Source organism: Chionomys nivalis, chromosome 8 (assembly GCF_950005125.1).
Source record: "Chionomys nivalis chromosome 8, mChiNiv1.1, whole genome shotgun sequence".
NCBI classification, from domain to species: Eukaryota; Metazoa; Chordata; class Mammalia; order Rodentia; family Cricetidae; genus Chionomys; species Chionomys nivalis.
This window is the reverse complement of record NC_080093.1, coordinates 5634996-5662400: the sequence shown is the minus strand read 5'-3', so window position 1 is coordinate 5662400 and position 27405 is coordinate 5634996. Positions and strand designations below refer to the sequence as shown.

The 27405-nt window shown below is 43.8% G+C and overlaps 1 protein-coding gene across 4 annotated transcripts in view; it reads left to right on the top strand.

The window, feature by feature from the left end:
• The window catches only part of Vti1a (vesicle transport through interaction with t-SNAREs 1A), a 323734-nt gene that overhangs the window by 193724 nt on the left and 102605 nt on the right, over positions 1-27405 (top strand). For 2 of the 4 annotated variants that reach the window (XM_057777477.1, XM_057777479.1), the window contains 2 exons: positions 5459-5529; positions 6101-6173. In XM_057777477.1, the coding sequence (XP_057633460.1) occupies positions 5459-5529; positions 6101-6166 (137 nt within the window). In that variant the 3' untranslated portion in view covers positions 6167-6173. The remainder of the gene's footprint in view (positions 1-5458; positions 5530-6100; positions 6174-27405) is intronic. The other 2 variants (XM_057777476.1, XM_057777475.1) reach the window with 1 other exon arrangement.

Genomic DNA, 27405 nt, shown 5'->3' with positions numbered 1-27405 from the left:
TTTAAAGGACATTTCGGCTAGATGAAGACTACTAAGGTGACTTTTTTTTCCTTTCAACACTTTGGAATGGTCTATTTTCTTTAATTTTTATGACAAAAATTTAACCTCCATTCTTCTGGGTGACCTCCAGGGTGTGTGTGTGTGTGTGTGTGTGTGTGTGTGTGTGTGTGTGCAGGCGCGCGTGTGTGTTCTCTCTAGCTACCTTTATTTCCCTTTAGTTTTGAGAAACTTGACCAGGACTAGTTTTGATTTTTATAGAATACACCTTTGTCTGATTAGTTCAATTTCTTTGACCTTTACTATCCCAGTTGGGAAGTTTGGGCTGTTCTTCAAGTATTTCTTATTCCTTCCTTTTTCTCTAATCTCTTCTTTGGGAGAGATCTCTAATGACGTAGTTAGAGGCCCCTTCTAACCATCTAACAGATATTGACATCATGCTGTGTGTTTTTCTTTACTCCTGTAGCCCGATTTGGATCATTTCTGTTAACCTATCTTCAATATTCTTCCTTCCTACTCAAGGCTCTTCTGTTTGATCAATACTTGATTCATCTCAGAAACTATTTCTTTGCATTCTGAAATTGTATTTTGCTCCTTAGCGTTTTCTGTTCTGTCTTTTCTCTGGTCCCCCCATGTCTGTTGACAATCCCTCCATCTCAGGCCGCTTGGTCTGCACTTGGTCTGCTTATATCTGTGATGTTTTCTCTTGATTGTTGTCTCTTTTTTTCCTTGCCATTTGTGACTTGTACGTGAAGCAGTATGGGTCCTGAGGTATAAACTGCTGGGTTTGTTGGCCTCTGACAGCATCGTGCTGTGCTAGGACTATAGTGCAGTCAGCATCTGCCGGGAGTCAGCCTCGGGTGCTGCTGAGCTGCATCTGATAAGCAGACTGGCTTTATCTGTGGTCACTGTGCTCCCAGCCTATGCTGATGCTACTGAAAGAGTGGAAACTCTCTCCACACATAGCAGTGCAAACCTATAACCACAGCCCTCGGGAGCTGACTTAAGAGGACGGGTATGTCTTAGTCTGAGGCCACCCTAAACTGCATACCCTGTCTCTGCCTCAAAATTAAAAGCTAACAAACCAAAAATTTTAGTCTTCAATCTTAGCATGGGTCAATCTGCAGTTTCAGATGTGTATGCCACACTGAGACAGACTTCCTCCAGTAGTGTGTTGAACACAAGCCCTGTAAGGATGTGTGAGAATATGTGGGAATGCTCCTCCAATCAGGCCTTGCACCGTTGCCTCTTCCTGAGTGCGTATGGATATGGAGGGGAGATGATCAGATCATGCAGGACTGAAGTGTAGTGCTCAGCTAGACTGCACTGCACCCTAGAAGCAACGTGGTCATGTGACCTGCCTGCTTTTCCCTCCTGAGTACAGGCAGCACCCAGACTAAGTGCTCACTCTGCACAGGAGACCTACTCACAGTCCCTCCCATAGGCAGTGCGTGAACCTCTCTAGAATTCACCGGGCTTCTCTGTACCTCCTGCACTTGCCCGTCCTTTAGGTCTTCACTGATTATTTTGTCTGTTTCCTTGTTTCTGGGGAGGTGTTCCTTGGTGCACTTTCTACACCATAGTGTAGAAAGCAGAAACCCCTCACGTCTTGAGTTTCAAGTGAAGAGAGATGGTGAAAACTGTCTTTTGTGGCATGCTACCTTCCCTGTGTCAGGAACTCCAAAGATTCTTCAGTGCTGAGTTCAACACTTAAGTCTGGGGTGCAAGACCAGACCCATTGCCCTAGAACACAGTCCAAAAGACAGTGACCGATCTGGGAAGTCTGTGTTCACCCATCTCCCCTAAGCTTTTTCCTTTATGTTAGGTTCAGTGTCCCCCGCCCCCCCCCCCAAGTCACCACGTCTAAAATTCAGGTTGTTGGTAAAGAGCACGTGCTCATCCTCTGTGCAGCTGCTGCCCTACAGTCCATGAAGCATGTGGTCCAGAATAGCCCTTAGGTGGTTCCACGGTGTGCTTCTGCACCTCACACGTGCCCCAGATGTGTACTGCTTCACCTCACATGTGCCCCAGATGTGTGCTTCTGCACCTCACACACACCACAGATGTGTGCTTCTGTACTTCACGCATGTCCCAGATGTGTGTTTCTGCACCTCACACATCCCCCAGATGTGTGCTTCTGCACCTCACACGTGCACCAGATGTGTACATCTGCACCTCACACGTGCCCCAGATGTGTGCATCTGCACCTCACACGTGCCCCAGATGTGTGCTTCTGCACCTCACACGTGCCCCAGATGTGTGCTTCTGCACCTCACACGTGCCCCAGATGTGTGCTTCTGCACCTCACATGTGCCCCAGATGTGTGCTTCTGCACCTCACACACACCACAGATGTGTGCTTCTGTACTTCACGCATGCCCCAGATGTGTACTAGCTACTGGGTTGTTGTGGATATCTTCCCCCTGCTTCTGGACTGATAATGGGGTTTTCAAACGTTGGGAAATAACCCTGTCTCCTCTTGGCAATTTAAAAAAGACTTAACTGGTATCCTTCACTTTTAAATATAATTTTCTGGAAACCACATCCTTAACAAGTGTTGTAAAAAGAGAGTTAAGTACAGTTGTGCTGAGGAATAATGAGTACCCTCTGGAGAGTGTACTGCTCTTAACATGGTGGCGAAAATTTAAAAATACATATTTATCAAATGGAACATTTTGTGCTGAATTAGATTTGAGGCACCTTTTTCTTCCAGCTATATTTGTAACGATGTAAGCTTCGGTCACATGTGACTTTTCATAGGGAATATTTTAAACCATTTGTTGCTAAAGTACCGATCCAATTTCTTTTAAAGATTCACTCATGTTTGCCTCATGATGAGTGTATGCAATTTGTCTAATATTCTTTCATGAATGAAAAGGCATGATGCTGTCCAAGATATGCACTCCTCAGCCTAGATCTTATCTATACTGGAGATGCCAGGCAGGTCCTGCAGGAAGTGTCCTGCTAGATTTGTGGTTACCTGTTTCCTTCTCAGTTCCGCTCACTCAGAGACAGGAAAGCATTGAATGCCTATTGTATACACCATGCAAAAGGCTCAAGAGGAGATGCAGTGTTACCTAGAGACCCTTCGCAAGTGTGTGCCCTATAAATAAAAGGGCTGAGGATGGACACTATGATTGATTCTGTGTAATTGTAAAAGCAATTCATTTTATGTGTTTGAGTGCTGTATCCCCAGGATGATTCCCAGGACCTCTGTGGAGAAAATGGAAGGGCAGGAAGGAAGTCTTCCTTCCAGGAATTCATTCATCATGTCACACTGACATGTAGAGCTGCAACATGCAAAAATCAGTATTATTTTGTGCTTCCCATTGTTTCCTAAGCCCAGGAAGATGCTTAATGATCAGCAAAGACACTATTTATAAAGTGTGCATCTCTAACTGTATCATAGGTGCATGGTAGCTGTTCCTGCCAATAACCACAGGAAAATTTAGCGAACTAAAAAAATGTAGACGTGACATGTCACATTTGCCGTTGTTTCAAGTCTATGAGCTTGAATTTTTTTCCTTTTTTTTAAAATTATTTATTTTATATGTAGGAGTACTCTATCTGTATGTATGTCTACATGCTAGAAAAAGGCATCAGACCTCATTACAGATGGTTGTGAGCCACCATGTGGTTGCTGGAAATTGAACTCAGGGCCTCTGAAAGAGCAGCCAGTGCTCTTAACCGCTGAGCCATCTCTCCAGCCCTTTTTTTACAAGTACTATTTATTAGTTTGATTTTATGTGTATGAGTATTTTGCCTGTATGTGTGTCTGCACGCTGCGCATGACTGGTACCCTCAGATATCTAGGACTGAGGTGGCAGAGATGCTGTAAGCTGCTGTGTGGGTGCTGGGAACTGACCATCTGGAAGAGCAGGCAGCAACTATAGAACCCCTGAGCCAGCTCTGCAGCCTTCCTGAATGCTTTACTGGTGTTTTCAATGAGTCTCGTTAACTTAAATAATTCAAGAAAGACCAAACTAACCATGTTGTAACTTTTAACTTAAATAATCCCTAAATATCTAATACTATCTGACAAATGATTGTATCAAAAGCAGTCTCCTCACTTTCTTTGTCTATTTTTTGTCCATAAGACTGACCATCTGTAATGTGTCTGCCTGGGATTTTCTTTTTTGACATATTAAAATATAAGTAGCTAAGAAATGAAGAATTTTCTTCCCATCAAAGATGACCAGGGCCACATTTTTGCAAGTTTCTCCTCTCTTGCCAGATGGGCTTAATACTTGTGCTGCTGGGTCCTGTCCCGGAAATAAGGAGTTTGTGGATGTGGCTATGACTTCAAGAACAGCCCAACTCTTGACCTAGTATCATTGATTCCTTGAGTAGAGGATTCTAGATAGGTTCAGAGTGGAGTTTCCCTGGCGAACCTGACAGACTTGAGGCTCCTGGGTTTGCTTTCCAGGGCTGCCTTCTCCGGGGCTGTGCTCCAAGGGCTTGGAAGAAGAATAGTTTAACACTTGCTGGGTTTTTTTTCTCTCTACCACATTCTTTTGGTTCTTGATTCTTCCCATAAGTACTAATTGGGGTGTTAGACACAGCATCAATAATCTCTTTCCATTTGTTTGAACTCAGGTATTATAATACGGTCCATTTTGATAGGAAGTAGTATTAAATTGTGTTTTCCTGAAAAAATGGCTTTGTGGTCCTCCATATTGCAGACTTTTGTTATAAGTCTGGTGACGGTGAATGGGACTGAAAATAAAAAACATTCAAAACAACCGTGTCTTGCAAGGTCAGGTCATACCTAGTTCCTGGTCAGAGGAGAGACTGCCAGGTGACGGGCAAATGCGATCATTGTGTCAGGGAAGTCCTCACCACAGTCAGAGTGTGGCTTCCTAGGTGGTGTGGAGTGGTCCAGGAATTTGATTTGACTGGAGAATCTGCAGCAGCTGATAACACATGAACGCACTCTTGCCTCCAGGACAGTGGAGGCAAAGGAATAGTCTCGCTACCACTAGATGCAGTGGCTGCGGACTCTGAGAACTGCATGCATTAAAAGCACAACTTTTATAAATGGATGTTGGCTCACATAGGTAAACAATGCCGTAAGAGAGGGCAGGACTCCTCCATGTTACTCTCAGTCTGTAAACTCAAACACTGTACAGTGATGACGTAAAAACCTGGGCTCTCCTCTATCTTGCTGGGAACTTGTTTGAGTGGCCTTGAAAAAGTCACTTCATTGTTAACTCATTGATGCCATATTGTCCACAGCCTGCTTTTTGGATTTTAAATTGTACCCAGTCATCCTCAAGATAGGTAAATTTACCAAAAACTGTTACATATTTCAAATACATTAATTGAAATGTATCTGGTATGTAAGGGACACTGCTTTCATCTTGGTTCTGTATCCATGATCACTCTGGTCCTTGTGGGGATGTGTTGGGTGTCTGTATGTACCCTATGCTACCATTCCTGACATTTTCTTTTCTTTTCCATAGAGCAAATCGGACAAGAGATGTTGGAAAACCTTAGTCATGACAGAGAAAAGATACAGCGGGCACGTGAACGAGTGAGTATGAATCATGCCATCATTTACATGTTTCTGAATTCGTTGGGATGGACACCAGACAGTGACGGCGGGCGTAGCTGTAAGGACCGGGATCTAAGAAAGACGAGGGTGAACAAGGGCCACGTATAGGAAGAGAAAGCAAGACTCGAGATGGTGGACAAGGTAGCCGACTCTGCTCATCTTGGAGTGCCCTGTGTGGTAAGAAACAGGCCACTGAGGGAGCTTTGGGGTGCATCAGTCTTTCAGAACAAAGATTGTGAAAATACCCTCGCTCTTCTCAGCTTCCTTTCCTTTGCGTTTGTAGTTTTAGGACTTTGCACGTTCATGTATTAATGAATGTTAAGCCCTGAACTACGTGTGAGGCATTTGCTTTTATCCTGTTCGGGTATCCACTTTAAATCTTCTCAGGTCGTCCTCTGAATCTAGGAACTGAGTCTGTGTGAGCATCACAAATGCCTCTTGCTGTTGTCTCCTGGGAAACTCAGCTATCATTTAGAATGCGCTTTAGACCCCTCTGAGTGCTGATGCTTCATTCTGCTTTATTTTGTTCCCACCACACTTTCCCCTTTAGCTCCGAGAAACAGATGCAAACTTGGGGAAAAGCTCCAGAATCCTGACGGGGATGTTGCGAAGGTAAGAGCCAGGTAGGGACTGACCTTCTGTTTCTCTCTTTTTAACTGTTTCCGCCCCACTGGGATGGAACATTTTACAAGCTCCTGGGTTCTTCTCTTCCTTCCAAGGCTGTATCAACACCTTTTTGAAATAACAGGGCACTGTTTTTAACCCTTTTGTGGGTTACCCACGTGGCTAACTCAGATTAGAGACAAGGCTTGAGCTGGAGGGCTTACCTCAAGCTATAGAAAAAAATTAGGATTAGACAAGAAGCTTTTTTTTTTTTTTTTTTTTTTTTTTTCCCCATAGCCTGAGGAAGGCCCATGGCAGGAGCACACTGACTTTCCTCTCAATTCTGACTGAGGAAATGCAGGCCTTCCATCATTCGGAGAACAGCTTTACTTGTCGCCTTGTTTCATTGCTGAGAAAAAGGCTGCTTAGGGAAGCATTGTGACTTCATGCACATGCTTCAAGATTTATAGGACTGTCACAGTTATCAGAATAATCTTTTAAGTACTGTGTGTGACTAAACTTTGACTGATGGAAAATGTTCAGAAAAATATAAAAAGGTAAATAAAGATGGGTAATATTCTAAGTCTATTCTGAACTTAATTATTTTCCACTAGTACTCTACGAAGCGAAAAGGTCCTCTGGTGTTGGAGGTCCTTCTGTCTATATGTTGCTTTTATTGGTTAATGAATAAAAGAACTGCTTTGGGCCTATATCAGAGCTTAGGGGAACAGAACTAGGCAGGGAAAACTAAACAGAATGCTGGGAAGAAGAAGGCAGAGTCAGAGGGATGCTCTGGAGCCGCCAGAGTCAGACATGCCAAATCTTTGCTGGTAAGCCACTGCCACGTGGTGATATACAGATTAATAGAAATGGGTTAAATTAATAAAAGAGCTAGCCAATAAGAATCTAGAGCTAATGAGCCAAGCAGTGATTTAATTAATACAGTTTCTGTATGATTATTTCGGGAGTATGGGCAGCTGGGAACAAACAAGCGACCCCTTCTCCAACAGTCCTCTACCATGGTCATGTTGGTGTGGAGTGAGATGGCTGATGAGTGTTGAGAGTGACCCTAGAAAAGGAACTCTTCTCTTGAGACAGCTGCACTGACAAGCTAGCGCCCTCTGGCCACGGGCCCTGTACAATACTTTCCTACAGCTGTGTTGTGTGCTGAACGTCGATTTTGTAAGAATCAAGTAAATGTATAATTGTGACATGTCAGGAGCTGATGTAATTTCTCTGTGACTCCATCAGTGGTACCCCCAAGTTCCTAGGGCATTACCAACCAAGTTTTCCTCCACCCTTCTTTTCCCTGGAGGTGCCAACCTAACCGTGACCCAAAGTCTGTGGGTTCTCTGCATAAGAGCTGTAGGTAAATGACCTAAGAGAAACTGAAAGTTCACAGAGAAGAGCAGTGGCAACTGAAAGAGATGCTTCCATGCCTAAAGGCAGTACAAAGGAAGGAGAGCTTCCTCTTCCCGGGGAGGGCCTGCCACATGAGCTGTAACGAGCATTCTGCATATGCCTCCATTTTGTCACATCTCATTAAAGAGTCCTCCGGCATTCTGTCGATCGAGCTGTCCAGAAATCATTCATCATTTTTAGTGTAAAAAAAATCATGTGGTTATTTAAATAATATCATATTAATGTTAAAGTTCAGCTGTCACTTGATGGTATAGCTTAATCAGATGTAGCATTTAGGAAAAATAGTTTATTCCAGCTCTTCATGGCTTTCAGGTTGGCAGATTCAAATAAGGATTTATGGCTTTCTAAGCCAATGTGCTTCTGCCCACATTTCTGCTTGATGTACCTCACCCCTTAGTACAGGACACTGCCGACAGTTATCTCAACAAATAGAGCATCCTTTCATATTGTGTTTGAATAAATTTGCAAGTCATTTAGAGAGGGTGAAAACGCAAACAACTTGTGCAGCCTTTGGGCTTTCTGGAGGGAAGTCACACTCCAGAGGGGACTCTATATGCTTGCTGGGGACAGTGACTCCAGTGCGGTCAGTCTGCTTGGGCTTCCTTTTGTAGGCCAGCTCAGCCTCCACCATCTTGCCTCCTTTCAGGATATGTAAGAGGATGGATGGAAAAAAGAATCCCCAGCTGGGCATCACCTTGCTGTGCCCATCACCTTGTTACAGGGTCCTTTGGAGTTCCATGTAGGACAGTTTGTTTTGCTAGACACAGCTGGCATGTGGGTGTGTACAAGAGACAGCTAGTAAGGTACTTTCCATCAGGGCTATAACTCAGACTTGGGAACCAAATACAGAGTGGTGGTTTAGGGTTTTGTTTCTCATTACTCTCCAACATGTTGGGCAGATGATTTTCTGTATGGGAAAATGCAAACATTTTTGCCAGTGACTTCATTATTTGAGACTTAATTCCTGAAAAGTAAGTCTCTTAAATTGGGACCAGTGCTTTTTCGTGTGCCACAGACTTTTGCCCAATGCTCTGGCTGATGCTTTGCCCTATTCCATTCCCGGTTCCCATGGCATTTGCTTCCCAGCTCTGAGGAGGTGGATTGCAGAAGAAGGCACATTCTCCACCCCACTGAGGTGGCTCCCACTGAGACTGCATAGCCACATTGTGTGGCACCAGGCGCTTGTGGCTAAAGGAAGAGTGTAGTGTTGAACCTTTGCTCACACCTCATCTTCACGGGTGTGGAAAGAAGAGTGTGTGTGAATGGCACATCTGCCTGGGAACAGATAAGTCCTCTGGTTTTCATATGGGAAACTCTGTGTGCCTAAGAATAAGTACAAACTGGAGAATTCTTCTAAAGATTACTAGTTGTTTTAATTTTTGTTTTCAAATCTGTACAATAAACATAAATGACAAGATATAATCCATAATATACATCATGTCACCTGACAGTGACTAGTCTATTGTAAAGACAGGGACCCATATTCATCTGCATAGAGTCTGTACCCGGGTCTACTTAGCCATCTATGAGTCTGGCCAGCATCAGTAAGCAGCAAAGTTTGCAGGACCTAGCAGCCTCTAAACCACCCAGCACTCATGCCTCTTAATTTTTTATTAGCGTCCTTCCTTCCCTCTATGTGCCTATCTTTTCTTTCCGCTTTTTCACTGCTTATTCATGTCTTCAGTAAATATTTAATGTCTGTGTGCACAGCCCAGGGATCCAGAAATAATACAAGCACATCTTTCTTTGCTTTCGCAGTGCTTCATGTAGAGAGATGTGTGCTCACAAAAGTAGCCCAGGAATCCCCTGACTCTTGAGGAAGCTGCTCCTTCTCCTCCTCCAGCTGCTCCTGCAGCTCCTCTAGAAGGACTCCAGAAGCACAGACAGCGGTGCTGGGCGGGGGGAGGGGGCACACACTATGGTTTAAATGGCTTATAAAAATATTATGATGGGAGAAAATAGGGAAATAGAATGTGGTTTGTTTAATCATAAACTGAAAAATGTTTCACAAGAAATTAAGTTATTCAGAAAATATTGACATGTCTGTTAGTGAGACAACTGATCCAGTCAAGCAGAAATTCTCTATCATGTAGCTACACCATCTTGCCAAAGAAAGAAAACAAAGGAGAAGATTGGTCTGTTCGGATTTATAATAGGAAAACATGACATCAGAATGAAGCCATAGCTGATTCCTGGAAAGTCATTTTTCTTTTCTCTTGACATAGATGGAGAGCTACCTCGAACAGATTGTTCATTTCCTGACTCTCTAGACAGACTTTAAATAAAGTGGGATTCAAATAATAGTGAAGATAGCTACAAAACAAACAGCCATTCATGTGGTAACTGGAGACCCGGAATGGATTTCTCATTGCTCTCACAAAGCGTGATTATTGTCATTGGTTGTCCTCAGGTGTAGTGGGTGTCACTGGGCTCATGTGTGTCTCTTCCCATGTGTGTATGTCTGTGTGTCTGTGTATTAGTGAACACATGTGTTTTCACTGGGAATTCTATTTTTTCTCTCTTTTTTTTAAACTGGGATTCTTATTATATCAAATAGTGATGAGAATCAATAAAAATGAAATTAGAGATTTTCAAGACTTCTATTCAGAATGAAGGGAAATTATAATTCTGTTCCTTTCACCTCCCGAGAAGGAAACAATAACTCATCATTTGTCATTACTAGCTTCTTTTCAAGAAATACCAAATTCCCATAGAATGTAGCAAAGGCATAGTCTGGGAGCTCCCTTGGCATGAAGTTGAGAGACATGTTACAAGCGTATATGCCAGGGTTCTTATTACTCATGCCATTGCCAGCATCACGGCAGAAAACAGTTTCCGTGTGACAAGCTCAGTGTCCCACACTGTACCATGTTCAGTGGTGAGGTCTGTGTCCTGGTGGCACCTGGGAGTCCTTTCACAGGGCCCTTTCCAGTGTGTCTCCTGCAGCTTCGCTGTGAGTCAAGGAAGCAGACAGCTACAAGCACAGGACCCCCGCACTGGCTAGAATGTGCAGGACCCCCCACACACACTGGCTAGAATGCGCAGGACCCCCGCACTGGCTAGAATATGTTGTTGCGTGTGCTGGTTTTGCAGCTCCTTCAGTCTGGGGAGCAACAGTTCCTTTCCTTGAAATCACATTTTGCCTCTAAACATGCCCCTCTGTGGAGCACCCAGTGTCCTCACAGGCAGACGACCATTACCAGTGTTTGGTGATGGCGCTGAAAGCATAGAGTGAGCCCTGCTAGGCCCTGCTTTGGGGATGTGCTCTAGCCCGTGTGCCAAAGAAGTCTCTTGCACCTGTGCTCCTGGGGAGCCTTTAGGGTTGTTATTTTTGAGCATTAATTGGAGCCAATAAAAACCAACAGTGTCGTAGGAATGCCTGTTCTCCCTCTTCCTGCCAGTGGTTGGCGAACATTGTGGTAAGAAAATGTTATTTTTGCATCTAGTGCTATATCACCCGGGGCCTTATCCTCACTGGAGAAAACAGTTGCAGTTTTGTTTAATTATTAAGAACGACATTCTGCGTGGGCCCGGAGAGAGGTGCGTGGTAAGAGTAGCTGTGTGCTCAGTCGGCTGCTTCCTGTTGTTAACCTCGGCGAGGCTCTTCTCCTTGCCTCGGTTCCCTCACTCACACAATAGGGATGGCAAGTGTCTCCCTCACAAATGCGGATGCGAGTTCCCTGAGACAGTGCATGGAAGGCTTCAGCAGGGTTTGTTATTCCCATTCTCATCAGTGCTTTGAAAGCAAGCAAACGTGAGAGCGCTAGCTAAAATCAGTGTTAGTTAAGACGTTTTTAGGTGTGCACATTTTAACTTGGCATTTTAAATTTTCCTTCTTTTCACTTTCTAGCTTCTTAAAGGATTTTTAGATAATTACAAATTGTTGGTGTTATATTGATTCCCGCTCATGCCGACTGTTCTGAGGGGAAGTCCCCTACTTGTTCTCTGTGACTCTTACCCTCCTCCTTTATATGTTAATATGTGATTGGCTGCTTTATCCACTACAAAGCAAAATGAGCATTTTCCTGGGAGAAACCCCGCCCCACCTGCTGCAGCCACTGCTGCCCTCAGCACCGGGCCCACTTAGCTTCATCTCCAAGATCTGTCGGTGGACAAACACCAGGTCCCCACGACAGCTGACGATTTCTTCCCCCTAGCACTAGTTAGACTCCTCCCTGGTGTGAATATTTGCTCGGCTGGTCAGTCCTCCCTGGTGTGAGTATTTGCTGGGCTGGTCACTCCTCCCTGGTGTGAGTATTTGCTGGGCTGGTCACTCCTCCCTGGTGTGAGTATTTGCTGGGCTGGTCACTCCTCCATGCAATGCTCCCCCTTTGCCGTCCATCCTGGACAGAATGTTCTGGGTGTAAGTGACAGAAACGGAGACCAAACTGGCCAGACACAAAGGAAGGGATAAATGCTACCTCGTGTATGACTTAATAGCAAGGACAGCTTTGATTTCAGGTGTCCTGAAGTCTAGGGTTCAGATGCCGCCATAGTGCTGGACCTTGATCCTCACTACTCACACCTCTCCCAGGAGGGGCTGTCCCTCTGCAGGGACTAAATTTTGCCACCTTCTCTAGCTTTCTCTGTGACACTTGATGGAAAGAACTATATATGAGATTTGAGTTTGTTTCTTCCTCCTCCTCCTCCTCCTCCTCCTCCTCCTCCTCCTCCTCCTCCTCCTCCTCCTCCTCCTCCTCCTTTTCTTCAGAGGTAACAGCATGGAGCTGATTTGGTTCTGACTGGTTCTAGTCAGAAAAGGTCATATCCATGATCTGATGTCCTGTTCTGAGTACAGACTATGGCTTGGAATGTGGGAATCCAAGAGAACCAGCTGACAAAACACAGCTCTCACCTTCATCCTGCTCCAGTGGAGCATCCATCTCTCCTCACCAGGCCCAGGTCTTAGTCACGTGGCCTTGCTGAATCCTCCAATAACATGGCCCACCCATAGACTAGCATGAACTCACTTCATTCCGTGAGCTTCAGGCATGTCATTAACCGCTGTGTCTCAGCTCTCTGTCAGACCTTTTCACTGCGCCTTCCCCCCAGTATGGGACAGCCAGCTGAAACAAGGCAGGGAGGAAGTAAAACTGAGAGAGAACCAGCACCCCAGGAAGACAGCATGCAGAGACTGTGAGTTTCCGCCGGACACCAACACAGACCCACACACAGGTCGAGAAATCCCTGCTCGGAAAGAGGACAGAAGTGGGCGCTGGTAGCCAGTAGTCTACTGGGGAGTGAAGACATGCTGTCAGCCTTTTGGGGGACTTTTTAGGAGGAGTGCGCCGCTCCTCTTGACTGACAGCTTCTGGGGTTTGGGGGAGCCCTCATATTCAGCATAGGGCCATGGTGCTGTATGACAAGCCTTGGAGGAATGAGAGAGAATAGTTGCAAGGCTCTGTCCCAGTTCCCATGGGTACACTTTAATTGAAACCATACAAGCTTTTACTTGTGGCACTTTGGCCACACGTAAGCATGTCCGTCCAGAGGTTTGCTCTCATCTCAATAGAAAGACAACTTACACTTTTTCTCCGTTGTGAGCCACAATTTGACCAAATTCTTGGATTGCCTTTCTCTCCCGCTGTCCTTTCTTCCCGCATGCATGCCATACTTTAGTGCGGCTGAGTGGTGGGAACTCTTCGCCTTCACCATCAATGCCTTCTTTGAATGCAGCCTTGAGCTGTTAACTCAAAGCAAGACTCCCAAGGCCTTCCTTATAAACAAGTAATGGAGTCTTCGCCCTCCCCCCTTGTAAATGGCTATTTATTAACATATACCATCACTGAACAACAGCATCTTACAATTCCAGGCCCCTGCCATCCCGCCGCTGCCTGCTCCATTGTGGGTTGAGGGAGGCCTTTCACACCTGTTTCACTGAACGCTAGAGGTGAGGACAATAGCCCAGCTTCATAAATCCAGAGTGAGAGTGTCTCCCGTGCACCCCTTCTCTGCTGCCAACACCCCTGCCTCCCCAACCACCACCATGGTTTTTTGTTTGAACACACACGTTGTAGATTAGCGTATTCACACATCAATTCTAAAAGGATTTCTGTGTTATGAGACCGCACAAAGCCAGCTCAGTAACGGCTCGTGCACAGCGCAGGTGGTCAAGCCTCGCTGCCACCCAGATCAAAAGTCAAACGACTGTGAAGCTGCTTTTCAAAGTGCAGTTAGGGAGACAAGGCGACGTTTATCTGCACGACAAGAGCAAGTTATAGATATACATCACAAACTTGAGCACAAAGCCGGGCTTCAGAACCTCAGCGTAAAGGAGCCTAACACTGACAGTTCTCAGGGCGTCGCTGGCATGTTTTTGTTTTCTCTTTATATAATTTTTTCTATAAAATTAGTATCTTACTGTGCGGCAATTGATAATTATTACTTATGCTTCACTGTCATTCCTAAAGTAGCTAAGAATCTTTTAAAGCCACCTTTAGGGCAGGAAATGCTCTGTTTCATGGCTGCCTTTTATTTTTTCAGCAAAATTTAAAGACAGATTCCTATTTATACCACACAAGCAGGTTTGTCTGTTGTAAACAAAGTTAAGTGCTGGGAATTGTGCTTTCCCAGAAATGGTTTCCAGGGAATCCATAATAGGAAACAACTGTGGACCACTGGAGACTCTGTCATCTAGGTATTAAGAAAGAATTCGTTACTTTTTTAGTGGAAAAAAAATCAACAAAACTGTTGGTTCAGAAACACATTTAATATGCAAAAATGAAATTAAAATATTTCTTAAATTATGAACTTTGAGGTTGTAATTTTTATTTTAAATTGTCTCTGACATTCCTTGACGAGATAGCAGCTGACGTGAAAGGAGAAATAATCTTTTTTTTTTTTAACCCCAATAGTCTTTATAAAAGAATTTGTAAAACTCAAAAAAAGAGAGTCTTCTTTGGCAAAGTTATGTAAAGAACTTTAGATCTGGCATGTGAATATCTTTGGGAAATGCCAGGATGATAAATTTGAGGTGAGTTTGAGAAGGAGAGTTGAACAAAGCTGACCCCTCATGGTTTTATGATGAGGGAAATTCTGCTGACATTTTCATCCCCAGCCGGTTAAGGCATTAGAGGAATGCCCCACATGCCCTGCAGAAACCACACTCTGTCTCAAGCCTTAAAAACTAGTTCCTTTCCTGGGCTGGCTCCCCTGAGTTTCTGAAGCACTGCACTTTTCTGAATGTGTGTGTGTGTGTGTGTGTGTGTGTGTGTGTGTGTGTACATGTCCATATGCATCTCTGGTAATTTTCTTCTAAACTTCCATAATATTTTCAAATAGTCCTACACCATGTCCTAAAGTGTTGAGGGATGAGGCAGCTGTGAATGGTGCCCACATCCTAGCTAGATACCATTGCAATTCGATTGCCCTCATTCTTCTGAAGTGTGCTGGCGTAAAAGCAGCACTGGTATTGACTCTGACCCAAAAGGATGCACGGAGGCCTTGCTTGGTAAATCAGATTGCTGTCAGGAAGATGTCCATAAGGCTGTGTCGTGACAGTTAAAATATAACGGGACTGTAGTTAGCTGGGACTATGCGTGGTCTTATCTAAGGTGATCTTTGTAAAACTAAACTGATAGCATTATGGTCTTTATATTCATAGACAAGAACTGCAGGCTAGGTGATTTTATAAAGAATGAGCGTGTATGTGGCTCACAGTTCCTGAAGCTGAGACTACATGAGCTTGACATCAGCACCCGTTCAGTCTGTGTGCTACCCTGCTGCACCGAAACAGGCAGAGGGCTTCACGTGGCATGGCAGAGCATGTGTGCTTTAGTCTCTTATTCCTCCCTGCCACTCACTCCTCATGGCAGCTCCATCTTCTAGACTCCAAATTCTGGCTAACTCCCAAGAGCCTCACCTACAAACACCAGCAACATGAAGACAGGCTTCCAACTCATAGACTTTTGGGGAACACGTTCCAACCATAGCTGTAACAGACATCACCTGTAGAAATTATGTCTGATCCATGTCCTCCCACCAAGATAGGGCAAAATGTGGGCCAATCAGCTTGGGTTTAGCTTGTGTTGTGTCAGCTGTAATAGTATCAGCATCTTCTTCAATGTGAATACCAATGTTTTACCTGATATTCTCTTAGAACTGTGGCCTTGGGTGGCTAAGTTCACAGTAACTTGGTTACTTGGTGAGTGAGAGATCAAGGGGAAGACAGACGTCATGGAAGATGAGGAAGAGCGCACCCCTTGTCCCTGCGGAGGCAAATGAGACTCCATGAAGGAGACAGCAGATAGCCACCCGACTTGAGAACCACAGCCTAATTCTTCACACACGTGGAGCACAGCAGGCCCTGCTAGGGCAGCTTCAGTTTAGTGGCTCCAGCAGCAGACCTTGGTCACCAGGGTGGTGTTAGCCAGCTCTGTTTTGACAGCAACCTTGTTGAGGGCACACAGAACGCTGTTGATCTGCTCACAAAGTTAATGAATCAACTTCAGGTTGGCCTTCACCTTAAACTTAACTTGATAAGAAAGCTTCTTAATTGTGATGGAACTTAAAGTTCCCTCTAAGAGTCCAGACAGCTTGCAATCACTTAAGTAATTCTAACTGTAAGCAATTATGGAAAGAAAACCCTTTTTATGTGTTAGAAAACTATTAGGAATTTTCCCATGCCTCACTAAAGTTACGTATTTAGAAAACTTTCTGGCCTTTGAAATAATATTGCACATTGACTATATGCAGTGTGCATGTGATTCATGCGGAAAAGCAAAGAACATTGGCAGAGTACGTGGATTGCTTTATTATATTGTTCAGTTGATAAGTATATCACTTAAAACGCTGGATTTTTCCATATTTCTCGCTGAATGGCCGTATAGAAAGTCAGTCTGTTGAAAATTCGCCCAGCCCATAAAGAAAGCGCTCATTTTCTATCCGGTACACATGATCTGAAGCGACAGCCCGTTTGGTCTTTTAATCTGTGTGTTCAAGGCCAGGCTATTTATATGGGCAATGTTTAAAGCTTCTGTATAAAAGGGAGAAAAGAATATTTATTTATTCACCGGGGTTTTTTATGTGCCTCGGAATTGCATAGATAAAGTATTGTCAAGCGCGTGGATCTGGGGAAGATAAAAGGTCTCTTATTTTATAAGGCTTTATGTAAGCCTTTTGAATGCACAGTTTTCTCATGGCTAGAATTTTAAAATAAAACATTATTTCACTATTATAAACCAGAGTCTGATGTAGGCATTTTTCCCTACCTTGAATTACATGTTAAATTATGCATTTAAGGTGTTTTTTTTTTTAACTACATTTTACCCTCTGCATTTCAACAGCCCCATCGTTGGATAAATTGATTTACCAGTCCCCACTTTTAGTGTCAGGCAACTATTTAATGACTGGAATACTGAATATTAAGCAGGAGTGCGAAGCTGATTAACCAGCCTTAATAAACACAGAGTGAAAGGCATTACCTGGTTTCATAACATATTACTGTGAAGATGAAAAGTGTTTGCTTCTTCCTCTCAGAGGCCTTTGCTAAGCCCAGAAGCCTGAAAGGAAGGGCATGTTTGAACTCAAGGGCCTCCGGAGCCAAATGAGATTCTGGGTGAGCATTAGCTACTGTTAGCTTTGCCATGCCAGGGCCAAGGCACAGCTTTCCCTGGCTGGAGCATTCCCAAGCTATCGTAGCTATTAGACAGGTGGGGAATAAATATTGTAGAGTAGTGGAGCATTTGAAGAGAAGCTCCAGATCCGGGGGACTCAGTTTGGACAGGCTTCAGTTGGAGCAAACAGGTGTTCCTGGGAAGAAGCGTTCTCAGATGGCTGGGGGTGCCATTCACACATGAAAGTTCCCCTTTCCTTCTGCAGGAAAATTAGAATTAAATACAGCTCTTGTTTTTGAAATGGGAAAAGAGAAATAAAACCAGGGCATCAGGTTTTGACTCCGCCTGGGTTTCCATCATGCATGCAATCTAGGTTGAAGGAGGAACCTGGAGCCCGGGGTCCTTACATCTTTCCATCATAGAGATGCAGGCATAACGGGTGAGTGCAAAGACCTTCTGCACTGTAGACGTACCTCCAGGATGTACCTAATAGTCTTTCCTCACGTTGGTCCTCTCTTTGCTCACCAAATAGTTCTTGATCTTTCTGAACCCTGAAGCTAAGTGCTGGAAACAATGGAGGGCATAGGAAGGGCCTGCCCTCCAGATGTTCGGGCTGAGTCTGCTCGGGGCATAGGAAGGGCCTGCCCTCCAGATGCTCAGGCTGAGTTGTGCCACTCATCTTGGTTCGGACGTGAAAGCCAACCTGAGGGTCTGGGGAGACTGGGCAGGAGGCAGTTGCTGACATCAGAACTATTTCCTTTTTGTAATAAAAGCACATGAAAATATAAACCACAGGTTTTATTTGGAGCTTTTAAAATCACACTTCTCCAACAAGTATAAAATAATAAGTTATGTTACGTTTTAATTTTTCTAATTTTTCTTTCTTGAAACAAACTGTTCCATTGATTTTTAATATCCCTTCTAGCCATGAATCTAAAGCTATATGTTCTCAATGGTGTGTCTTTTTCTACTTGTTGTCATTATAATTTTTCATAATCATTAAAGTTCTAATAAAGATTTTTTAAACAAACATGTTACTTCTTAGGAAAAATTATCAAGAAACACATAACTACCAAAACATCATAGAGCATCCTATAAATATGTACATTTTTCTTTTTGTAATTTTTTTATATTTTGAGATTATAATATAAAAACATAATTTTCCCATCCCTTTCTTCCCTCCAAACACAAACCTTCTCATATACTCTCCTGTGTTCACTTTCAAATTATTGCCTTTTTTTAACTGTTGTTACTATATACATATATGGGAGTGGTGAGTACATTTGTAAATACATAGCTAGAACGTGCTCAGTCTGTGTGACATCACACGTGCTGCATGGTTTCGGGATTGACTATTTGGCATTGGTACACAGATGGTGTGTTCTTCTCCAACTCTCGGCACTCCTTAGTGTGTGTAGTTCTTTGTGGGGCTGACACCTCTTGACCTGCCCCCAACAGCAGTCACCAAGTTGGCGTGTTGACTGGTGTCCTTGTTCAGCTCATGTGTAGGTAGTCATGTTGGCGAGACTTCATGTGTGTAGCTTCTGACATTCCTGGTGACAATCTCACAGGAAACTGCCTGATCCTCTCACTCTTAAAGTCTTTCCAGCCACTCTTCAGTGATGATCCCCAAGCCGTAGGTGCTGGCTGAGGTGCTGAAGTGTATTGTAGAAGTATGCCTTGGGACTGAAGTTCACAACTCTACATTTTGAATGGTTGTGGTCTTCTCCATCTATTGCAAAGAGGAATTCCCTTGATTGTAGGCGAGGTATCTTTTATTCTTTCTGTTCCTCTTCTACAGTTCCCTGAGCATTTGGTGGTGACATCTGTGTAGGGCTGAGTGCTCCAAGGTCTCTTGCTCTGTGTAGAATGTCTGGCTGTGGGTCTCTGTATTTGTTCCCATCTGCGGCAGGAGGAAGCTTTTCTTGGTGATGGCTGAGCAAGGCACTGATCTGCTTCCGTGGCTGGAGTCCATTTTAATTTCTTTATGTATCAGTCAAAAAAATTAATTTAAATGGAGCATGGTGGTACACACTTTTTAAGATAAAAGGAAACTGGACTAAAGTCCTTTGGACTCACACTGGCCCGAGATCACAGCTGACGAAGCTTTGGCACCTTCATTACAATCTTTTCCCAAGTATTTTACTTACAAACAACATATAACTTTATATTCTGATTTTTGCATTCATTATGTTGAAAATGTATTCCCAGTCAGTAACAGCTATAATCATTGCTCACGATGATTTACATAATATTCCCTCACTAGAATATTTCCGCGTGTTGAACCATCTCAGATTTTCTAGCTCACAGCGATACATCGATGTTGTGTATTTCTATCCATAGGTTATATTATCTTCTTAGTGTGGCATCTGTGAAGAGAGAATTGCTCATCTGGTTTATGACTCCCTTACCCTTGACGGCTTAACTCCTAGGACTTTGTCGTCTACTTCAAGTGAAGATAGGTGATTGGGATATAGTGATTCATATGTAGGAGTGGCCAGCATTTGCACACACGTAACAGATGTGTCTGTACATTTGTTTATTATTTGGTTTTTCGAGACAGGGCTTCCCTGTGTAGTTTTGGAGCCTGTCCTGGAACTCATTCTGTAGACCAGGCTGGCATCAAACTCCTACAGATCTGCCTGCCTCTACCTCCCGAGTGCTTGGATTAAAGGCGTGCGCCACCACCGCCCTACTGCCTTTCTAGGACTCTATAGATGCTGATCTATTTTATTCTGGCCTTGAGTATTTTAGCTGAAGGATAGCCCAGGCAATGGCACTCAAGTGTGAGTTTATAAGTTTGTCTTTAGTTTTGTCACTTTAGGAAACTGAAGTCAGTCCCCCCTCGGCCTTTCTGGATGTCAGCTCTTTCTCTCACTTTGCATGGACCGTAGGAAACTTCAGTTTCTTTCATTTTGTCTTGAATTATTTCTTCAACTTCTAATGTGTGGTTTCAGGAACATTTGTGGTTCTCACACAGGCCTGGTGTTTCCTATCTTCAGTGTTTATCGCTCACTTCAATCACATTGGCATTTTCTTCTCATCTACTCCAGCATCACTGAGTGCTCCCTTGCAGCGCTGTACACTCCAGCATCACTGAGTGCTCCCTTGCAGCGCTGTACACTCCAGCATCACTGAGTGCTCCCTTGCAGCGCTGTACACTCCAGCATCACTGAGTGCTCCCTTGCAGCGCTGTACACTCCAGCATCACTGAGTGCACCCTTGCAGCGCTGTACACTCCGACATCACTGAGTGCTCCCTTGCAGCGCTGTACACTCTGACATCGCTTAAACATCTGTGTGCTCACTCTCCCCCTCCCCCATTGTTTTCATGATATCAGTGCTCTCTCTTTTCTGTTGTGTTCATGGTATCTGTGCATTCGCTCCCCCCCTTTGTGTTCATGATATCTGTTCTTTCTTTCTCTCTCTCTCTCTTTTTCTCTCTCTTCTGTTGTGTTCATGATATCTGTGCTCTCTCTTCCACTGTGTTCATATCTGTGTTCTCTTTTCCACTGTGTTCATATCTGTGTTCTCTGTCTTCCATTGTGTTCATATCTGTGTTCTCTCTCTCTTCCATTGTGTTCATATCTGCATTCTCTTTCTTCCACTGTGTTCATATCTGTGTTCTCTCTCTTCCACTGTGTTCATATCTGTGTTCTCTCTCTCTTCCACTGTGTTCATATCTGTGTTCTCTCTCTCTTCCACTGTGTTCATATCTGTGTTCTCTCTTCCACTGTGTTCATATCTGTGTTCTCTCTCTTCCACTGTGTTCATATCTGCGTTCTCTCTCTTCCGTTCTGTTCATGCTGTTTGAAGTTTCTTGCTTGGTTCTTTTGCAGAACCTCTTCTTGGGTCTACAAATGATTGGTGGGTTTTTATTTATATCTATCTTGATTCTAATTACCTTTGTCTCTTGCCATGTCTTCATTGGAGTGAATGAGGCTTCCTCTCCAGTGAGGAGACGTGCCCATCTTGTGTAAACACCATCATCTCCCTCACTTCACTTAGAGAACCAGACTTCCCGGGTTTAGTGCCTCGCGCCACATTTTCCCTGCTTCTCCTCCATATCGGTTTATTGTTTTATTTGGAATTCTAGATTATTATTGCACACAGGAAAGAAACAAATTAGGAGGTGTGAAAAAAAGAAATTAAAGCAACATCCTAAATACATCTTAAGCTGAAGCATCCGTGTGAAAGCCTAGCAACTTGTGGCTCTTACAAACCACGTGGGGCTTTCTGTTATCTAATGGAGACTTTGGGAGATGTGAGCCTTGACTTTAATTTCTCAACACAGTTAAATTTTTTTTGCTTTTTTTTTCTATTGGTTTTATTGAGCTCTACATTTTTCTCTGCTCCGCTCCCTGACTCTCCCCTCCAACCATCTCCCATGGTTCCCATGCTCCCAATTTACTCAGGATATCTGTCTTTTTCTACTTCCCATGTAGATTTGATCCATGTATGTCTCTCTTAGGGTCCTCATTGTTACTTAGGTTCTCTGGGATTGTGATTTGTAGGCTGGTTTTCTGCGCTTTATGTTTAAAAATCACTTTTGAATGAGTACATATGATACTTGTCTTTCTAGGTCTGGGTTACCTCATTCAAAATGATGTTTTCTAGCTCCATGCATTTGCCTGTAAATTTCAAGATGTCGTTATTTTTTTCTGCTGTGTACTACTTCATTGTGTAAATGTAACACATTTTCCTTATCCATCCTTCTGTCGAGGGACATTTAGGTTGTTTCCAGATTCTGGCTATGACAAACAATGCTGCTATGAACATAATTGAGCACATGCCCTTGAGGCACGGTTGAGCATCCTTTGGCAATATACCCAAAAGTGGTATTGCTGGATCTTGAAGAAGGTTGTTTTCTAATTTTCTGAAAAATCACCATACTGACATCCAAAGGGGTTGTACCAACTTGCACTCCCACCAGCAATGCAGGAGTGTTCCTTTTACCCTATATCCTCTCCAGCATAAGTTGTCATCAGTGGTTTGATCTTGTCCATTCTTGCAGGTGTAAGATGGAATCTCAGAGTTGTTTTGATTTGCATTTCTCTGATGAATAAGGATGTTGAACATTTCCTTAAATGTCTTTAGCCATTTTAGATTCCTGTGTTGAGAGTTCTCTGTTTAGGTCTGTATTTCATTTTTTTTTTATTGAATTATTTGTTCTTTTGGTAACCAATTTGAGTTCTTTCCAAACAAGTGGAAGACTTGTATGGCAAGAACTTTAAATCTTTGAAGAAAGAAATTGAAGAAGACACCAGAAAGTGGAAAGATCTCCCATACTCTTGGGTAGGTAGAATTAACATAGTAAAAATGACAATCTTACCGAAAGAAACCTACAGATTCAATGCAATGCCCTTCAAAGTCCCAGCAAAATTCTTCACAGATCTTGAAAGATTAGTATTCAACTTCATATGGAAAAGCAAAAAGCCCAGGATAGCCAAAAACTATCCTGCACAATAAAAGAACTTCTGGAGGCATCACAATCCCTGACTTCAAACTCTACTACAAAGCTACAGTACTGAAAACAGCCTGGTATTGGCATAAAAACAGACAGGAGGAATAATGGAACCTAATAGAAGACCCGGATATTAATCCACACACTTTCGAACACCTGATTTTTGACAAAGAAGCAAAAAATATCAAATGGAAAAAAAAAACATTTAATAAATGGTACCGGCATAACTGGATATCAACATGTAGAAGAATGAAATAGGTCCATATCTATCACCTTGCACAAAACTAAAGTCCAAATGGATCAAAGACCTCAACATAAAGCCAGCCACACTGAACTTCATAGAAGAGAAAGTGGGAAGTACACTTGAATGCATTGGCACAGGAGACCACTTCCTAAATATAACCCCAGTAGCACAGTCACTGTGAGAAACAATTAATGGGACCTCCTGAAACTGAAAAGCTTCTGTAAAACAAAGGACATGGTCAACAAGACAAAACAGCAGCCTACAGAATGGGAAAAGATCTTCACTAACCCCACATCAGACAGAGGGCTGATCTCCAAAATATACAAAGAACACAGTTCCTTTCTTGTGTGCAGTAGAAAACCCTCCCAGATTCTGACCATTAGTGATATAGACTTTAATAGTGTGTTCGGTTTTTCTTTTTTCATTCAAATTTAATGGAATACTTTGATAAATGGGCCAGGAACTGCTTTAAACTGGATACTGTGATGGACCTTTAAAGCTGCCCTCAATAAATAGGCCATACAAACCACTCTGCAGCCCACCCCTTGGGCTGTATGCCTGGGTGGTCTTGTTTTAACTGTTGCTGTTTAATTATTGATGGTTTACTGACATAAGACGTAGAAGCCTTGGGGAAAATGAAATCCCACGTGCCAGTGTCTTCAGATGAGTCTTCTTTGAGGTTTAAGTGTTCCTTTCAGTGACAGAGAGAAGCAGGAGTTAGGGGACCATTCTACTTCTGCCTGGCCAAGTCAGCCACAGCATTCCTGGTTGGAGTCTGCCGATGCCTGTTGAAGCTGAGGCATGTCTGCTGTGTTCCACAATAGCAGCCCCACAGGCCTTCCTGGGAACAAGACTCCTCCAACAATAAAGATGACTTGCCTACAGGAACTGATTGCCCCTGCTATCCTGGTGAGTCAGAACATTTCTGAGAATGCCTTGCTGGGTATAGAGGCAGAGCAGATCCTTGCCCTCCAGGAGCTTGGTTCCTGATCAGAGAGAGATCACTCAGAATGAATGGTGAGAGCGCCTCAGTGAGCAAGTTCCAGACTTGGGGGATTACTGCCAGCTTGGAGCGGCCGGGTGAGTTTTATAGAAAACATGGTATTGGTGGGTAAGGTGCTGTTGAAGATGCTTGTCTCTAAGTCTGATAGCCTGAGTTTTCTCTGTAGAATTTACATGGTGAAAGGAGAGATTCAACTTTTGCAAGGCCTCCGTTAGCACACCATGTCTCGGGCACATGTGCACATAAACACACAGAAATAATAGTAATGATGACAATAATAATAATAAAATTAAAAGTAAAACTTAAAATACTTTTTTTAAAAAAAGAAGCCTAAAGAAAGGGTGGCATTTGCAATGACTCTTGAACTGGAGGACTATGCTTTGAATAGTCACGATTAGAAGGGACACCAGGCCAGCCAAACACTTTGAACAAAGATAGGGAGATAATCCTTATAAGGAGGCCACGGCAAGCGATTCTGATTGGCTGATTACTGTACACTCTCAGATCTTTGCCTTTCCTGGTTGGCTTCCCCATGTTACTGTAGAATCATGTCGGTTCCTATCAGCGTCAGTGTTTACTGAGCATGTACTCGGTGTTCCGGACAGTGAGGAGGCACTAAATACTCTCGCGGTTTTGTGTAGCCCATCCATTTCTCTTTCACATGTTCTTGTCTGCCCATCACAGTCACGCTGTTCTTCAGAGAATTAGAAACAGTACGACAGGCCATGTATGTAGACAGCATGGGTTTCTGGGAAGTGATACCATGTCGTCCTGAGCTAAGGTCCCAAGCAGCTGTGCTCTTATCAGACTCCACTGCAGTGCTGCTCTTGCCTGGCGCTGGTGTGGCATGTTTCTTCAGCTTCGCAAATGCAGCCTGAATCTCCTGCTCGCTAAGTCTGGGTCAGTGTATGGAGAGGAGATCCAAGGCTTCAGTCGGAAAGACTCCAAGGGACTACACACCAGAGAGCCTGGGCGGGCTGGACTGAAGCCCGAGTCCTCCATTTTGACAGAAGCAGCATAGTCAGTCTGCAACTGCTGTTGTTTTGAAGCCAGAGTTGCTTTAATTAGACATGAAATCCCAACCCAACTTACTGTGAGGGAAAGCATGTTAAGCATTGGTCTTGTCAAGGCCTCAGCTTTTGACAGTTTTTCAGAATGAAAGTCATATTGGTTTTTTCTCCATGCTCACCTGCCTGTTAACCAAGTTCTCTGGCTTTTATTGTCCCTAGCTGCAAATGGCCCACAGATGGCCTGGAAGAACCCAGCCCACAGCCCCCATCAGCATGATTTAAAGCACTGATGAAATACTTGCACACACCTGGCAGAACTCACAGGCACAGACCTTTCAGCTCTGTGAGGAGGAAGTATGAACGCTGTCCACACCCCTAACTGGGGAGCAGCATGCAGCACGGAGTCCTGGTTAGGATCCCTTGGCATTCTTTTCTGATTTTTATTTTTTACACATATAGCAATGTCAATGCAGAAGGGAATGTTTTTAAAAAGAAAAGAAAGAAAAATACTGCTATAACCCAGTATGACTGCAGTTATCCATTTACTCTTTTTTTTTTTAACCATTGATGCATATGTTGACATTTTTCTTTATGTGGTTCTAATTCCAGTGTAAACAGAATTTTACATTCTGGCTTTTTCTTTTTAAGTCAACATTATAGCTTGCACTGCTAACACTACTTTGATATTGTAGTTAGTGGAGTCTTTGACATAAAATGATTATGACATTCATAGGGGCTCAGGAAAGCCCAGCAGCATGTGCTTGGCATTCGTTGGCTTTTTTGGAAAATACAGGGCTGTCTGAGCGCTCTCAGAGATCCGCAGCCTGTGTGTGAGAAGACCCTCTTTTAGGTTGGGTTCTGAGACATGCCTGTCCTAACCTAGACCATCAATCAGGCCTCTTGCATATATCAGTGATACCTTGGACAACACTGTGCCGAGAATGTCAGTGGTTAGCACCATCTCACTGGAAGTTGTAAGTAGATTGGGTTGAAGGATCTGGTGTGTGCTTGCCAGGAGACAGAGTGCATTGCCATTGTGGACACCTACTGGGTCTGGGGCTAGCCAAGGAAAACTGGTCTGCGCCTCAGGGGAAGTGAGGAGGCCCTTGAAGGGAGGGGTCCAGATGAGGACTCAAGGATGTGAAGGCAAGGGGTGTATGGTGGGGAATGCTGGGCAGCCAGGGGGCAGTGCTGGAGCATTTTGCTCTGATGCAAACTTGAGTCTTCCTGAGCCTAGCCCTGGGGAAGATGACAAATGGATCCTTGTTATAGTTTATTTTCTTCAGCAGCTGCAGTTTGTTGCTTTATTTTGTTTTAATTCATAGCATCTGCATAATTTTCAATTTATTTACAAACAATAAAATTTGCCCAACTTAAGTTTTCTGTTAAATGAATGTTGGAAGTTAGGTACATGAGCCAGGGAGATATAGAATAGTCCCTCACTCTGCTGCTTCCCCCCCACCTCCATCGCACTCAGTTCCGTCCTCATCCTGACCCAGGCAGCTGCTTTCTCACGGCAGAGTTTCATATGGGTGGAATTAAACAGCGTGGTCTTGGCTATGACTTCTTTCATTCTGTAGAGCTTTTAAGTCCACCTGTTTTGTCACATGTGTTAATATTTCATGCCTTTTAATTACTGAGCAATATTCCAAAATAGGGTGTCCTAAATTTATTTACTTACTGCTAAGTGATGGGTACTACAGACTGCCTTTGGTTGGAGCTAGTGTGAACAACGCCACTGTGAAGATTTGTGTGCACACCTTTGTGCAGACATGGGTATTCTCGTCTCTTGTGTAAATGTCTAGGAATAGGGTTATTGTGTCATAGGTAAATACATGTTTAGTTTCACAAGGACGACAAAGTTTGCATTTCTGTGCCAGTATGGGAGAGTCCTAGTTGTCCTTCACACCTAACTCGTTGTCCAAGTAGCATTCCGCAGCTCGGAGTCTCTGAAATGGTACATGGCCTCCTGGTCCCCGTAACTCCTGTTCTGTTTTCCTTACTTGTTGCCATGACAAAATCCCTGGAGGAAAGCTTTGTTTTGGCTTATAGTCAGAGAGGAGCCAGCCCATCCTGACAGGGAATGGGTGAGAGTGTGTGGCAGCTGAACACATGGCAGCTGTGTTCTAGTCACCATGAACAGATAGGAAGTAAGGCCCACTCCCAGTGTCAAGGCCCACTCCCAGTGACCTACTTCCTCCAAAGAGACTCCACCTCTTAAAGCTTCCACAACTTTCCAAAACAGCACTGGGAGGCATTTCACATTCAAACTACAAGACTGGTTCATTCTGCTGGCATGCTGACCACCGCTTTCTGTATGGTCATGACCTCAGCCTCACGAGTTAGCAGCCGCAATTTCACATCCCCAGTATCCGCTGCGGTCTCTTGCCAGTGATGCCCTGTCCAAGTAGAGTTCTGTGCACGCAGTATGTTCGCCTCTAAGATTCAAGGTGTCGTTCAGCAGTTCGTGGTAAAAATAAAATTATCCAGACCATGCCAAGGCCCATAGAACACACAGTACAGGGTCTGGAGTAGCCCAGTGAGTCTCCATAGTAC